Source organism: Anabrus simplex, chromosome 14 (assembly GCF_040414725.1).
Source record: "Anabrus simplex isolate iqAnaSimp1 chromosome 14, ASM4041472v1, whole genome shotgun sequence".
Classification (NCBI taxonomy): domain Eukaryota; kingdom Metazoa; phylum Arthropoda; class Insecta; order Orthoptera; family Tettigoniidae; genus Anabrus; species Anabrus simplex.
Window position 1 is genome coordinate 21,204,277 of NC_090278.1, and position 17,067 is coordinate 21,221,343.

At 40.6% G+C, this 17,067-nt stretch overlaps 1 protein-coding gene across 1 annotated transcript in view; it reads right to left on the minus strand.

Annotated features, from left to right (window-relative positions):
* Positions 1–375: 375 nt before the first annotated feature.
* LOC136885501 (zinc finger protein 182-like) overlaps positions 376–17,067 on the minus strand; it is a 41,310-nt gene continuing 24,618 nt past the window's right edge. Inside the window, exon 4 of the mRNA XM_068230334.1 lies at positions 376–2,288. Coding sequence (XP_068086435.1) covers positions 1,343–2,288 — 946 coding nt within the window. The 3' untranslated portion in view covers positions 376–1,342. The remainder of the gene's footprint in view (positions 2,289–17,067) is intronic.

Here is a 17,067-nt window from a genome sequence, read left to right on the forward strand (position 1 = left end):
TGTAATATAACCCGTTAGTGGCAATTATGAATTATAAACCGCCGGGCTGAGTGGCTCAGACGGTTAAGGCGCCGGCCTTCGAACCCCAACATGGCAGGTTCGATCCTGGCTCAGCCCGGTGTTATTTGAAGGTGCTCAAATACGACAGCACCATGTCGGCAGATTTACTGGCACGTAAATGAACTCCTGCGGGACTAAATTCCGGCACCTCGGCGTCTCCGAAGACCTTAAAAAAGTAGTTAGTGGGACGTAAAGCAAATAACATTATTATTAATATTATGAATTATGAACCGGATACATCAGAACCTCTAACGATCGTAACACATCCTTTCGTATCATTTATTCCATTTTAAATCTTGCAAGTACATGGAAACATTCTAAATCTATAATGTACATGCAGAGGAAAATTATTTCCAGGCAACAGTTGTTACTTAATCGCCTACAGTATTTAGGTATACGTTACTGTATAAACGAAAACCAAAGCTTTGTTACTGGTAAGAAATGACTTGGTATCACAGTCTGAAAGGATGTAGTACATTCTTACACACAGAATTCAAAAATTTGAACACTACGATTTTTCAACAATTATACACACTATATTCAAGTAAATATTCCTCTAGTGACATTACAATTGATCATTTTAGTCTATTATTGCTTTTACCAAGAAGTAAAATATTTTCCTTAATCAGGGAAATCACTCCCCACCTTGGAGTGAGCCAGTGTTTACCGAGCTTCCCACCTGGAGTTAATTTACTCGATTCCCTGTATATTTCGGAGCATTACTTAGCACGCGTTTGCGTTCACACACGTGTTCGTTCGCATGTGAACTGTTAGACTGAGTTTCCGGTTGAAGGATTTGCCACAGACATTTCATCAGTACGGCTTCTCTTTTCGTCCTCATGTGTTTCAGGGCGTGCACATCCCCCAGTGAAGAGTTTGGTACAGATAGTGCTGTGTGGCGTCTCGCCGGTATGCACCCGCTTGTGAGCTGCTACGGGAAATTTCTTGCTGAAGGATTTGCCACAGATATATAAAAGTTTCGGCTTCTCTTCTGTATGCGTCTGGATGAGTTTCCAGAGTGCACTGCTGCCGGTTTAGAGCTTAACAAAGATGATGCAGCGGTGTGGCCTCTATACAGTGAGAGCTTCTCTCCCGTGTGAGCCGCATGTGTTGTGTAAGGCTGTCTTCCCGGCTGAAGGATTTACAACAGACATGCACCAGTTTGGCTTCCCGCCCGTGATATATCCGCATGAGAAGTGTCAGACTGACTATGTGGCTGGAGGATATGCTACATACTTTGGACAGTGTGGCCATCTGTCCGTGTGAGACCGCATGTTATCAATTATACCGACTTTGTGGCTGAAGGATTTACCACAGACACGGCAGCAGTGTAACTTCCCGCCACGTGAGTCCGTATGTGAACCATTAGATTGTTCTTGAGGCTGAAGGACTTGCCACAAGCATTGCAGGAGTAAGGTCTCTCGCCCGTGTGACTCCGCATATGTACTTTTACATTGCCTTTCTGGTTGAAGGATTTACCACAGACATTGCAACAATGTGGCTCCACGTCCGTATGGTTGAGAACATGAATTTTTAGATATACTTTCTGCCTGAAGGTTCTTCCACAGATATTGCACGAGTATGGCTTCACGCCCGTATGAGTCAGCATATGAACTTTTAGATTGAATTTCCGGTTAAAGAACTTGCCACAGACATTGCAGCAATACGGCTTCTTGCCCGTATTTGTACGAATATGATCAATTAGACTGACCTTTTGGCTGAAAGATTGATCACAGACAATGCAGGAATAAGGCTTTTCGCTCGTGTGAGTCCGCATGTGAACTGTTAGGCCGAATTTGTTCATGAAGGAACTACCACAGACATTGCAAAGGTGTGGCTTCAAGCCCATGTGCGTACCCATATGAAGTTTAAAACAGACTTTCCGGCGGAATGAATTGCCACAGACATTGCACCAGTGTGGCTCCTCGGCCGTGTGGGTAACCATATGAACTTTTAGATAAACTTTCTGGCTGAAGGATTTACCGCAGACATTGCAGCAGTGTGGCTTCTTGCCCGTGTGATTTTGCATATGAACTTTCAGATTGGACTTCCGGCTAAAGAACTTGCCACAGACATTGCACCAGTGTGGCCTCATGCCCATGTGAGTCCGAATGTGAACTGTTGCAGGGGCTTTTTGGCTGAAGGACTTGCCACAGACATCGCACAGGAAAGAAGCTGCTCCTTCATCCTGATGTTGATGGTCTGCACAGGTCACCTCGCGTCGCGATCTACAATAAAAACATTAAAAAAAGACGATGTTACCAATTGCTTGACAGTGAAATCCGCTACAACTGTCACTAAAAGGGAATGTTGCTGAACAATTCACTCAAATATATCACATGCAGAGAACTCATGAACATCAATTTCCTGAGGGTAAACATCATCTGCTGTCAATTTCACAGTGTAGTCGTAAATTTGAAAAGCTCTCACTTGTTACGAGGATGTGTTGCGTCTTATCTCTTGAATCATGATATCACGCGCTAGAAACTTCCGACGATTTAGGTATGTATGAGCTCACAGACCTCACTTAGAGAATTCATGAGAAGAAGTTGTCTTCGATAAAGGAAGGCATATACTTTGGAGATCTGATCCTGTTCAACTACTCTGCAGTTTGTGACAGGCGTGTTGTTTCTGAGGTTGTTTGAAAGAATCTCAGTCCTGCAGACATTAATAAAGTTGATAACATTGTTTCCGGACAGTCAACAAAATCTGTTAAACCATGGCAAATCATTTATAAATATTGCTTACTCTCACGAAAACATACGTATAGTATTTGTACTATGTTATCGTACCAGTGCAACATTATATTACATCACACTGTGGTTATTACATAGCTATGATGTGCAATTAAACAAAGCCGACATAAGTATAGGACGGTAGGTATATACAAGGAATTTCCTACAACTACCAAGTATTACATCAGTCTGCATGTTAACTGCTGTCTTTAACAGAGGCCGTATGCAATACAGAAACAATTAATCCTGATGAAATCCTCGAAAAGCTGCAATATTACATGCAGATGATGGCGGTTTCTCTTACCGTGATGCTTTCATTACACCTACAGATACTGCTGTCACAGACATTATGATTACGACAAAGAATATGGTTTTGGTTGTAGCGTCTAATTACAATGTTCTGATGTCCTGAAATATCTGTACCAAAATGCAAGCTATCACACTTTCTTGTGGGTGTTCCTTTAAGACTACAGTTAAAAGGAGCATGAAAATCAAAGTATCAGCCAGAATTCGAGATGACAGAACATTGAAGTGGTACGTAGTGGATACTTGTGCTATGTAAATGAAAGAATGAAATTCCTTAAATTCAGAAACTTCATGGAACAAATCATCATTTTGAGTTGAATGATAACATTGTTGAATAACATCCAAGTCTCCGCCAGTGTCCCCACCGCACTGTGGTTCTAGATATTCTAGGAAAGAAGAGCGAGGAAAACACATTTCTAGGTGAAATGTGAGACCCGCCTGAAACAGACATGTGGAAAAAGTCTATCACGCAGGAGAAAATACATCGTAACATGAAGTGGTACTTCCAAATTTAAGCTATATGCAATGTATTCACATGTACTGGTTTAATGCTTAACTTCCTGAACTCTTACAGGAAGATAGGTGGACAAATAAAACGGGGACAACGGTTCCAGATAAAACAAGCTACACCGTTTGATCATCACACAAGATATCGATACTGCTACAACAAGACAACACGGGACAGGAAATAGGACACTGGTTTGTATGTCGTATGTTTTGTGGCATATCACGCCAAGCAAAAGGTGCAATACTCTGCGACAATTCTTCATTACGTGATTATGTTATTTTTGTGACAAGTGATTTATCAGGTTATCAATTAATTTTTCACTAAAATGGTATTTAATTTTGTACTGATCAATATTCTCAACGAAACATCACGTGGTTCGTCCCAGGTGATGGATACGGGTATCCCAATGGGCTGCCAGCAGCCTTGAGCGAAATGTAATTGCTCTCGTAGACCAAAAACACCGAAGCCCTTAATGGCAACTTCGGCGGAGATAGAGACGTTCGGTACGGAGCAGTACGCAGGCGATGTACTCTACCTTTCTGGAAGTTAATGCAGAAAAGATCGTAGCGTACCTTCTCCAGAGGACTGCAAAAGGCGTGTGTTTTCCATGTCCGCAATGACATAACTACCTGCTGTCAAGAGTTCTAAAACTCTTCACAACATGACAGCCGTGATATAACACCACCACATCCTTATGGAAATACGTCTCATGGAATCGGAACCAAGCCTAGGGCGTCCCACGGAAGGGACGCACGTTGGCAGGTCCCAATCAGAGTGAAAATTACGCAACGGTTACCGTCGCACGGGCTGTGAAGGCTACGCAAGCGAGAACCCCCATCCTGTACCACATCAATGAACTAAGTCTGGGCGAAGTAGCAAATTAGCCAAAGCACTTGAGAGAAGGCACATAGGCATCTGTAAGGTGCAGGAAAAAGGATACAGTGGAGAAAAATCGTGTGAAATGTGGTACAGTTACTAAATGATTTACAACGGAAACTGAATAACTAATTGAGTTGTCTTTGTTACATCAGCAAAATTTTGACTGCTTAGTCCCAGAGGGGCAAATGTATGACAATCCCTTGATGCAATATGTCTACGTTGGGGTTAGAAAGAAAATCCACGTTTTCAGTGCAACGCTCCACACACTGGCCTGGGCAAGTAAACCGAAGATGCCTTCCGGCCAGTGCTTGACAAGAACACCGTTGACTTTCTTATTGTTGCCGGTGACCTGAATGGACGTCAGACGGAGGGAACAAGGCCACACAGCCCACTGCGGTCATAGATATGGACAGTGGAACGATGAAGACGGCCAACGATTATGTACAAAGTTATCATCGCGAACACACGGTTCAAAAAGCGTGATACTCATCCAGTCAGGTACTACAGTGGCCGCGACTCACAATGACTACATCGTCAAGTATTAGCAATGACACGTGGCTTCGGAATGACAATGTTATTATCCAGTAAAGTAGAAGGAACATCTGTTCGGCAAGTTTCATGCGCGTTGGAATGCCTACTAAGTGGCCAGTATTGAAGACAAGGAGGTCATGGGCATAACAAAACCAAAAAGCTATGCAGGTCTATATGTGAAACTAGACGTGTGCGAATACGAGCGGAGTATATTTAACAGCTAGTCAAGTCGAAGCATCATGAAACGGAACAAATCCAACGTTTTTACGGCATCAATAAGGTAACAGACCATTTGCTACTCGACTGGCGGGAAGCGCGAGAACACTGGCGGAACTATTTCGATAATATTTCAATCTTGGAAATTCCGTATCTACCAGTCCCAATCAACTCCGCTCAAAAATAAGGGAAGCCCTGCCGATTTTTATAATTACCGCCCGAACGAACTTCTAAGCCACGCAATGACAGCTTTCGAAGAAATTCTCGACAACAGGATTAGCAATTTAGCCAAAATTGCAATGAGCCAAGCTGTATTTGTGTAAAATTGTGGCACAACCGGAGCGTTTCACACTGCATGGCTGTTAGTTGATAGACAATGTGAAAAGAATAAGAGACTTCATCTCGACTTTCTGGATGTTGAGATAGCCTTCAATCGGGTACCTCGTGACGTTATCTGGTCAGCGCTTCAAGAACGTGGCATTCCAGAGCACCCTGTTGAGATGGTAATCTTGCTCTAGGTAGAAACAACGAGTTATGTTCAAGCTTCCGCAGGAGCATCTGATGACTTCCGCATAACTGTAGGAGTCCACAAAGGCACTGCCTTATTACCACTGCTGTTCATTCTTGTGATGGCTACCATTACACCAGACCTGCACAGGCCAATTCCATGGACACTTCTCTATGCAAATGATGCCATTTAGGCTGCAGAGAATGAGCTTGATCTGCAGCGCCAAATCGAAGATTGAAACAATCAACTAGCGCAATATATCCCCCGCCTCAACAAAAAGAAGACAGAAAACATGACATTACCTCGTCAAGAAGTTGCAAACATACACGTTGACGGTGCAGATATAGCACGAGTAGTGACATTCAAGTATCTGGGCTCCACAACCTCTGAAGGTGACCGACTTACTGATGAAGACAACTTAAGGATATACAAAGTCTGTATGATGTGAAGAATGACAACGGGCGCCCTTGTGACCGTCACATGAAGGACAATCTGAAATCTACTATCCACTGAACTGTTATCTGTTCTGTTGTTTTCCACAGCAACGAATGCTCGCCAGCTAGAATGGAGGTAGAACGCCAACTAAGCGTCATGGATACGAAGATGCTTAGGTGGAAGGCTGGCATATTTAGAGTGGATCACGTTTCGAATTATGTTATTAGGAAATGTCATAGCTTTGCACCGATCCAGGGGACAACTGAGGAAAGCCGTGTGCACTGGTTTGGACAATTGTTGCGTGCAGAGTGATTTGTTGTGAAAGTCAGCATATACACAGGAAGCCAGCGGAAAGAGGCGCAGGGGACGAACAGGACAGCGAAGGACAGATACAGGGCACAGCAAACCAAAACCTGTGGGACTGATCTGACTGGAGACATCGTTATCATAAAGCCGGACCCTGCCACCAGGCAGGACTAACACTAAAGAAGCAGAATAACAAGAAGCAGATTGATGAATATTCTACTGTAAAAATGGGATACAATTTATATTTTATACATCCTAGGATTCAATGTTCAAAATCCCTCCGATAAAGCCTATGTCCATTATGTATAAATGGCTTATTTTCAAAAAGCGTTTGAATGAGAGAACTCTTCTGGATTTCGTGTTTACATAACTGCATTAAATGTATTTTATATACAAATATCTAACTCAACAAAAGAAAATTTTCAGGATTATCTGTATAAATCGGGAGTGCCAGTTTGTAAATCCAGTGAAATAAGATGGACCAAAAGGGGGAAACACGTCAGTGTATTCTAGGCTGAATGGAATTACGCAAATCATACGTCTGCTTACATCCGTCATAGATAGCAGATGATCAGATTAATCAATTTATTTTCACCCTGATTAAGTTCATAAATAGGAAGAACATGGAGGAGTGGCACAAGTGGTCAGCTCAGTGCCATGTGACAGTCGACACACTAAAAGTGGAGGGGAACCGTAGCTGTATGTGGTTAGTTCAGGACCATGTGGCCTACACAAACGGAAGTTAACCTCATCACTAATTATTTAGCTCATGGCGATGTCTCTCCATAAGTGCAAGGCAACCTCATCGCTAATTGGAAAGCTCAGGAATATGTCTTTCCACAAGTCAGCAATTAGGAAATTTTATGAACCCTAAAACCTGTTCTTATGTAATTCAATGCCAAACTGACATGCCAGATCTCTTAGACATTTGTTAAAAAGTCATTAAGGTGCTGCATATTTGTAGACTATTGAAATGAGAGTCAGGATAACCGAGGACCAAGGGTGAGATAAAATATAATACACAAAAGGCTTGTCACATTGCTGGTTCGAGAGTATTTCTGCACAAGATACGTTTAGGGAGAATAAAGCAAAATTAAATTCCATCCAAAAATAATATTCATTTTGTGTGTGAAAAGTTTAATAAGCAACATTTTTATTGGTGGTCATATTACACGTATTAACGTAGCCTATTGTGTCCTGTTACACACAAGAATTACAAAGAAACAACACAATCCGAACCTAGAAGAGATGACGTATTTGGGCGATCTTCAGTTGTGTGCATGGTTCTGCTCTGACTACTGAGAGAGTGTAAGCTGGTACTGGGCAGTTCTGAGGATTGAAATTAATATTTCTTGCCACTAGTTGTGAATGTACAATAGGAACAATTCAATGCATCATATAACAGACGAGAAGACTAACCACTAAGAAAATCAAATAAACCTTTTAGATTTCGTACTTTACATCAATAATCTGGTTTCTAATCAAATATTAGGCTATGACTAGCGATTGCCGAACCTGCCGATACAAGAGCGTGGCTAAGAGCACAAAGCCCGAGCTTATACAAACATTCCCAGGGATTATCAAAGATCGTTCCACACAGTAACCAACAATGGTGTGACAGCAAAGAATTGATTAACAAATAGTCCAATGGCACACTTAAAAGTTCAAAACACTACGGCATTAAAAGTTTGAAAGCAGGATACATACTTGCGTTACTCTGTTATGTCACTGATAAAAATAACAATTTCGAAATAATATTCTAACATTACATCATTATTTACCTATTCCGACGAGATAATGAATACACTTACTTGACGAATTCTGTAATTTTCATGCAAACTTCACACATTTACAACCCCTCTAGTACCGGCCATTTTATTAGTTTATAATAATACTGCAAATGTGTTTGCAAACAAGTTACATGCACGACAATGAGCACTAAAATGAAAAGTGGGAAATGCGAGTGTGACCACAAAACTGGAACGAGTGGAGGCCTGCTACCCGAGGTTGTGCCGGCAGTACATACATACATACATTTATTGAACATAACAGGCGACTTCACCCCTATACATGTTCACATGCAGAGTAAAATGAATAATAAAGAATAATAATAATAATAATAATAATAATAATAATAATAATAAGAAGAAGAAGAAGAAGAAGAAGAAGAAGAAGAAGAAGAAGAAGAAGAAGAAGAATTAGCAGTCATTAGCTGTAGCAGTCACTCACTCAATGTTCATCCAGTGTCCTTATTATGCTCTGTACTTGCGTCACATTATTGTTCCTGACCTACACCTAATCAATAAATCAAACAACACCACTCAGCATTTCAGCACTTGGATTCCAGCTAACTTTAAAATAAACAGACCATGCAATCCTGTCTTATTACCCAACTCCACATAACTAAGTACTCGGTACCTATATTCCCTAATCCATTAGAATTTTATCATACTATCCCCTTCCCTTATACACATAACTTTTCCACCCCCCTATTCCCCTGCCCATCCCTCTAACTCACTCTCCTTCATTTTACTCTCACAGGTCTTTTTTGTCGCACAAAAATACCTGTTCAATTCACCCCCTTTTTCCGATTGTTTAATAATCCATCTCAGGATTGCGTTCTCATCCCCTCTCCCCAATATTTCCCGATGCTCGGCACTCAATAATCCATGTCTTAACCCCCTCGTTACCTCACAGTCTCTTAGCAAGTGAAAATCATCATTCACATCTCCACAAAGTACACACCTTGTCTTATCTCCCCCCTGTATCCACCCTGTATTCCTTGGCAAACCTAAAAGCCACCACATCATCCCATATCGTTTTGACCTATCGACGTATCTAATATTCAACCCTGCTATCTCCTCTATTTTCGTCAAAACAGTCAGCGAATTTCATAGTCTGCTTTCCCCCAATAATTTCTGCCTATGGATATCTCTAATTCTCCTTTCCAGTATATTCATCCCTCTCACTTCTGTCTTCGACCAAACCTCCCCCCACAGGTGTCCTAATCCTATCCTCTCCAAATATCCCTTTATTTTTCTAACCATCCACCCTTATACATGCTCTTACATTGCTGTGCATACGCTGCCCGTAATACCCTCCCACCTTCCTGTCTTTTTAAATTCATCCAGTATCTAACTATTCTTTTCACACCCTCTGATTCCAAATCCTCCCCACACATTAATTCCGCCCCTACATTTGCTGTACACCTCGGTAAGCCCATTACTAACTTAGCAAAACTACTAACAATCCTTCTTAGTTCCTCTCTTTTCTCATCCAGCCCCCAAACTTCTGAGCCGTATAATACCCTCCCAACGATTACCGACCTGAACACTAACCTCAGTGTTTTATAACTGATCCCCGGGTATTTGACTAGCAAATTTCTGACTGAGGCCAAGGCTGCCAATCCTCTATATTTCACCCTTTTGATCTGGTCACTCCAAGTTCCTTTATCATTAAAAATAACTCCTAGATATTCCAACTTCCTTACCTGTTCCAATCTTTCTCCCTGAATTACCCAATTACCTTCTATCTTTCTTCTTTTGTCCACCTGGACTACTAATATTTTAGACTTATTTCCATTAATTCTCAATCCCCATTTCCTCGCAAATAGCGTCACTGACTTTAAGGCCCTATTCATCGCCCCTGCAGTTAGCGTCATCAATAACACATCATCCGCAAATATCAGTCCTGGTACTTCTAAACCAATAATTACTGGCACAGCCCAATTTTCTGTCCCAAACCCCTCTAAAATATCGTTGATAAATAAAATAAACAGTATTGGCGATAACTTGCATCCTTGTTTTAAACCCACCTTGGACTCAAATGGTCCACTCAGTCCCCCTTCTCCCAATTTTACACAAAACCTGACAACCCTATATATTCCTTCCACTGCCCTCAACATCTTCTCCGAAATCCCTAGCCTGCCTAATTTCTCTAATAGGGCCTCTCTATTCACCTTGTCAAAAGCTTTCTCAAAATCTATTGCTGCTACATAAACCATACTTCTAGCCATATTCTTATACTTTTCTAGAATAGTCTTTACTATCATTATATTATCTATTGTTCTTCTGTTTATCCTAAATCCACCTTGGTAATCTGTCAAAATTTCATTTTCTTCCGCCCACCCGCTTATTCTGTTCGCTAAAACCCCAGTATATATTTTACTCAAAGAATCCAACAGAGATATACCTCTATAACTGTTCACATTGTTCCTACTACCCTTCCTCTTGTATATAGGGCATATAATTCCTGTTTCCCATTCCTTAGGGTAATTACCTCCCTCAAATATCCTATTGAATAGTTTAACCATTCCCTCTATCATTATCTCATTTTTGCTAATTTCCTTCCAAAACTTGTTATTTATACCATTACAGCCCCCGGCTGACTTTGCTCTGGCTCTGCTTGTGATTTCTTTATCCAGGTCATAAATTGCCATTCTCCTATTCCTCCAAATTACTTCTTCTCCCGAACCTCTCCATCTTTCATCCCCCTTATTCCCTAGTAATTCGTCAAAGTGTCTGACCCATTGCACTTCCTCAATACTCGTTTTCTCTGTATTCCTTCCACCCTTAATAATTTTATTAATCTTATCCCAAACTCTCTCAAAATTATTTGTCTTGCAGTCATTATTTATGGCTTCCATTTGTTCCTCTAACCACATCTTTTTTGTCTCATAAATTTTCTTTTTATACTCCTTCCTCAATCTACAGAAAAACTCCCTTTCTTGGCTCCCAACTTTCCTTCTATATTCTCCTAACGCGTCCATCACCTTCCTCCGCATTCCTTCACACTCCCTATTAAACCATTCTTCTCCCTCTTTCTTATTTCCCTTTCTAGCTTTAGCCTTCTGTGCTATTATCTTTATTGGATGTAGCAACAATTCCAAGGCACTTCTCTTCCCCCCTTTTCAGCATAACCCTCACCGGGAAATGGTGTGATTCAATCCAGTCTCTTATTTCCATTCTTACAATATCCTCAATCGTCCCTTCCGAACTTAAAACCATATCTATCACACTACCACCCTTCTCAGTAACATATGTCAATTTCCCCGTCCTGTCACCCTCTATCCACCCATTCAGAATATACAAATTTGCCACAGCACACATCTCTAGGAGCTTCTCTCCATAACTATTTGTAATTTTGTCCTCACTCCTTCTACTTTCCAACACACACATTCCAACCTCCCTACTATAAACTGGACTCTGTTCCCCTATTCTCGCGTTCCAATCCCCGAATAACAACATATCCTCCTCACCTGGAAACATTCCCCTTATCCTACCAATATCTACCAATAACTCTTTAAAAAAATATTTATTTGCATATGCTGAATTACTAGGGTTAAGCCGGCAGTAAAGTTCAACTGTGTGGGCGAGTGTCGAGTCCGAACGTCGAACTACGTACCCACGAGGTACAGCCGAGAACTCTAACTTCCACAGCGGTATAAATCCTGCATTCTAAGTCTTTCCGAATGTTTAACATTTCGCGTGACTTATAATATACAAGTGTTAGACATCGGGCGTGTTAATACCGTGTGTGATAGAACTGTTGATTATCTTACAAATAAATACGAGACTACGTGCTAACTTCCATGAGTGAATTTACCAGTTAGGACCTTCATTTTGGAATCTACATGCCTAATACTTCATGGTTAAAAGTAAAGAAAGTGCCATTAACGATTTAATACATCGTGGTGTTAGAGTGATAGTAGAAAGTTTCTCAATGAATCGGGAACATAGACTGAATCCTAAATTAAGATCCCGTGTAAAGTTGGGTTAATTGACTTTATTTCAATTTCCTTGAAATGCATTAACCTGACAGTCAGAACTTAGTGAAGTCAGAGTACCGTAAATGTTCAATTATCTTAGCGTAGGCTTTGTTTAAGACTTTTTGAATTGCATTAAACTGACAAGTGGAACTTAGTAAATTCAGTTTCTCATGACATGGTGCAAATTACTGCGCATATTTCACGTGCTACTTGGAGCGAACAGTGCAATATCACTCGAAGAGGTGTGTGTAAGCCAGTGCCCCATGCCTACTCCGACCACCCGTATTATCATGTGAAATTCCGCCGATGAAAACGTTGTAACGTCGAGGGATACTTGATAATGGTGTTCCTGATCTATGGTGTACGTGGTAACTTCCTGGGACGTAGTGATGGTGTTCCGGTCTATAGTAGACGTAGTAACTTCGAGGGATACATGTCATGGAGTTTCTGATCCATGGTAGACATGGTACTGCAGTCTGTGAGCACACAATCAAGCGAAGCCAGTTCTTCAATAAAGTGATATGCCTGTGTCATTAAGGAATAAAGTGAACTGTGTCTTATCAAATAACTTTCAATTGAGCAAGTTACTTTAAACTTTTTAGGGATTTTAATTCTCATTCAATATGATTCCGAGCTCAAGCATTCCAATTTATCAAATAATTTGCCATTTGTTAAACCCAGTGTAATAGTTTATTTATTTAGCATATGGCTAGAGATACAGCGTCTATTGTTACAAGATCTACACTACATACATATGTCCAAATTGTTTATATAGTCTACAGCCTCTGGAGTTGCAAAAGCAAAGTCACTAGCACTGTCATTGTATTTTCTAGTCCTGCATTCTTCGATGATGTGCTTCACTGTCTGTTGTGTAGCGCTACCGTTACACTCAGGCGTTGGGATTCTGTTCCACTTGTAATGGAAGGCTGCACAGTTCCCGTGGTTTGTTCGGATCCTGTTCAGTGCCGACCATAGTCTGCGAGGGTGGTTGAAACCAGGTGGCGGCGTCTTCTTCACAGAAGGCATTGTCGGGCAGTATTTTTCATTCAGTCAGTTCTGCCATTCAGCAGAAGTTTGATAGTTGTTGTTCCACAAGTTCATGGCATCTCTAGTTGGTGGTTTTCTCGAAAGCAGACGATTAATATTCGCATCGTCGATGTCATTATGTATCGGGAGTTCTGGGTTGTTCATTATTTTACTGAATTCTCTTAGGAGAGCATCTTTACGTCTGAGATCTGGGGGAGGGATATGACTTAACACTGGCAGTTACTGCGTGGGAGTAGATTTGATTGTGCCAGTGATGAGACGCATTGTAGTCTTTCAGCTGGGTATCTATGATGTTTGTGTGGGCACTATTCACCCAAACAGCAGCACATCGTACCAACAAAATAGCTAACGAGTAGGAATTTTAAAACTTAGCCACTTCGTTAATATTTCTACGAATCAGAACTTCGTTTGTCGCCATATTATGTTACTTAGCTAATTGAAGAATAAACTTTAGATCGAACGTTGATAGGCATATCAAGGTTGAATTTCATTTGCTCGCACCAATTAGTAATTCAAAAGAAACTCTAATTAATTTCGTTACTTCCATTTTAAGAATGATCTTTATTTTTAAAGGTGAACTTAATTAATGTAATTCATGAACTTCAAGAGTGAACATTATTTACTTAAAATAGCTAATTAATTTGCGGTGATCTTAATTAATGTTGTCATTTACAAACTTCAAGAATGAAATTTATCCAAGTTAATTTATTACATCAAGAAGAGATTTTTATTAATTTCATTGGTGAACTTCATTATAAATATTTGTCGCCATTGAGATTGACAATGTATTGAGTAATAAGTATGCATGAGAGTCCAATTTGACAAATATTCAAGGAAATGATAGGCAATTCATCTATTTTGACTGATTTTGATAAAGTTTATGTTGTCAGCATATAATCTCCATGCATAAGACCGCACACGCCCTGCGAAACACTCATGCTCAGTTGCACGCGTCAGTGAGTGCGTGTCAGTTGCTGATATTTAGAGAGGAATAATATACGTGGCGCCACAACGTGTTACGCTCGAAAGCAGAACTCATACTCCACAAGTAAGAGATATTCATGGCCAACCCTAACGTATTAGGCAATACTAACCGTAGAATCTTTTGCAATTACCCACGTAAGCAACATGGAAAATATACTTGCTGTTACAAAAGCCCTTCAGCTTAATACGAATCAACAACTCGCCGAAGCAAATACTAATATAAATGCTACTCTCAAAAAGAAACTCACCGAGACAAATGCCAACGTCACCTCTGAATTAATAGCATTACCGATGTGAACTCATAAATTGCGGTGGTAAATTCTGACATAAATAAAGACCTTGAATTTAAATTTGCCGATGGGAACTCCAGAATTTCAGGGGTAACTTCTGACATGAGTAAAGACCTTGAAACTACATTTGCCGAAGCGAACTCCAAAACTGAACCGAAATTCGCCGAGGCAAATAAACGACTTTCTGATTCTAATGCTATCATTGAGCAGGGGTTTTTTGGTGACTCTAATGCTACAATAGAAAGGAGGTTCACAGGAACGAATACTCAACTCGTCAGTAACTTCGAAGCGATAAAAGAAGAATATTACAGGTGGTGGATACCATCAAGGATGGTTAACAGGCTATTTTACTAGCTTGAAATAAAATATTAAAATATCCCAAGAATTAAACGATTACGTGCATAAATTAGGGAATCTCATGCCAACCTTTCATTGGGACAAGCTAAGACAGCTTCAGTCCAGGAGACATTAAGAGATTCACTCAAGAATTATATAGGTATGATTAATAGTGAAGTTAGCCTCTTTAAATGTAAACAAGGAGAAAATGACAAACGCTTCACAACTCAACTTGAAACTACGCATACTCCGATCACCCGCCTCTGTAGGGATGTAATACAGGTAAGGACGGACCTTCAAGAAGAAGTTAGGGAAATGGAAACGACGATGCAGACGCAAGTAGATGCCCTTGATAATATAAGTATCCCATTACGGCAGAGGATTGTTTCATTTTCACCCTCATAATTTCACTGGGATCATGTGGTGACAATCCTAATTTAACTACTATTACAAAGGTAAAAGATGATAGACCTGCGAAATTTTCAGGAAAAGAGAAATATACTGCTAGGGAATTCATGGCAAATGTTGAAGAGTTTTTCTAAAAAAATCGCGTTAGTTCTGATAGGCGAATTCGCACTGACTCAAAACTAGTAGAAGGACGCACATTCACATGTTTTACAGCCTTTAAATTCAGCTTCGCAACTTACTCAGAATTTAAAGATGCTCTTTCAAAAAGATTTCGGAACACTGAAGTTCAGCACTTAGTTAAGATGCAGTTATACTCGAAACGATTTAATACTTCTATTAATATGTCGAGGTACTCAGACTATTTTGTGCCTCAAATTAAGAAGATGAAACTCTTAGATCCGCCGATACCTGAAAATGAATTGATCCAAGTAATTACTCTAGAATTTCCGGCCCTTGTCCAGGAAATTTTGGTCATTGCAGACATTAAAGTCTTAGAACAACTAGATTCTCTATTGAGAAGACTGGACACTGTGAACATGCAGCCGACGCCCAGGATCAACAGGAGTACAGATATTACTGCCAACTCCGTAGAAATTAAACCTCCAGACCGCCAAGAGAGCACTTTCAGGACAGGGAAGTTAGGCAAAATACCCTCACTCGATATAGAGGATTTAGAAGACGCCCATGTAGAGGAACTCTACCTTACCGACCAACGACTACATGGAAAAAGAAGGATGAGACTCAAGAAAGAGACCAAGGCTTACATCGGGCAGAGATTGAGAAGGGGTGGCATAAAACCAAGGAATACGTAAAGGAAGGAAACCAATCCGACGACTTACCTAGAGCAGCATTCCTGGAGTACCAGGAGCACTCAAAACGGATAGAACTACCTGATCATGACTTTAAAGTCATAGTTGCGAAAAACACCGATCTAGATGAAAGGAGATCGCATGAAAATCACAAGGAAGATGATAAGGTAAAACCAATATGTAAAATGGAAATCAATAATCGGCACATAGCAGACTCAGAGTTATTATGTGAGGATGTTTCAATACCTCAACCGAAAATTCAGCGTACATTACCTATCGTTAATCTGAGGATAGCCAGAATGAATCTCGCCGCATTGATTGATTCTGGTGCATAGATGTCGCTCATATCTGAAAGATTTATTCAGGCCTTAAGGGACAAACAGGACGTGTTTGTGATTCTTGAGCCCAGCTTAAGGTTAAAGAGATTGAGTCTGATAAGGTTGTTGCAAGAAACAAGCTTTCATCGAACGTTACCTTGATGGCGTACTCTTCGAGCATATCTTCTTGATATTGCCTCGAATGAAATTTAATCTGATGTTAGTGTCTGATTCTATGTTGAGATGACGTAGGGTATTAGATTATTCTGCTAGTGTCATACAGTTTTTAAATCCGGACTCTGTGGAAACGCGAATGGTAGAGGAAGAAGAAGTGATACACAGGTTAAAAGCACTTGACAAAAAACTGGACGGTGCAATAGAAGAGCATAATGAGGATGATGCAAGGCCAGTCGGAGTTAATCCGAATGAATAGGACGTCCGGAAGGAAGGGGGATCCCTGGAGAATGAGTTTGTATCCATAGTATATGAGGTGACAGATTTTGATCAGGAATACTTCACCTCGATTACCTACGCGATGATTGACCCAGAATACCCTTCAGATATAGCAGAAGCAACTAATCTAATCTTTGAAATTTACCCTAACGTGTTCGATAGTAAACCAGGA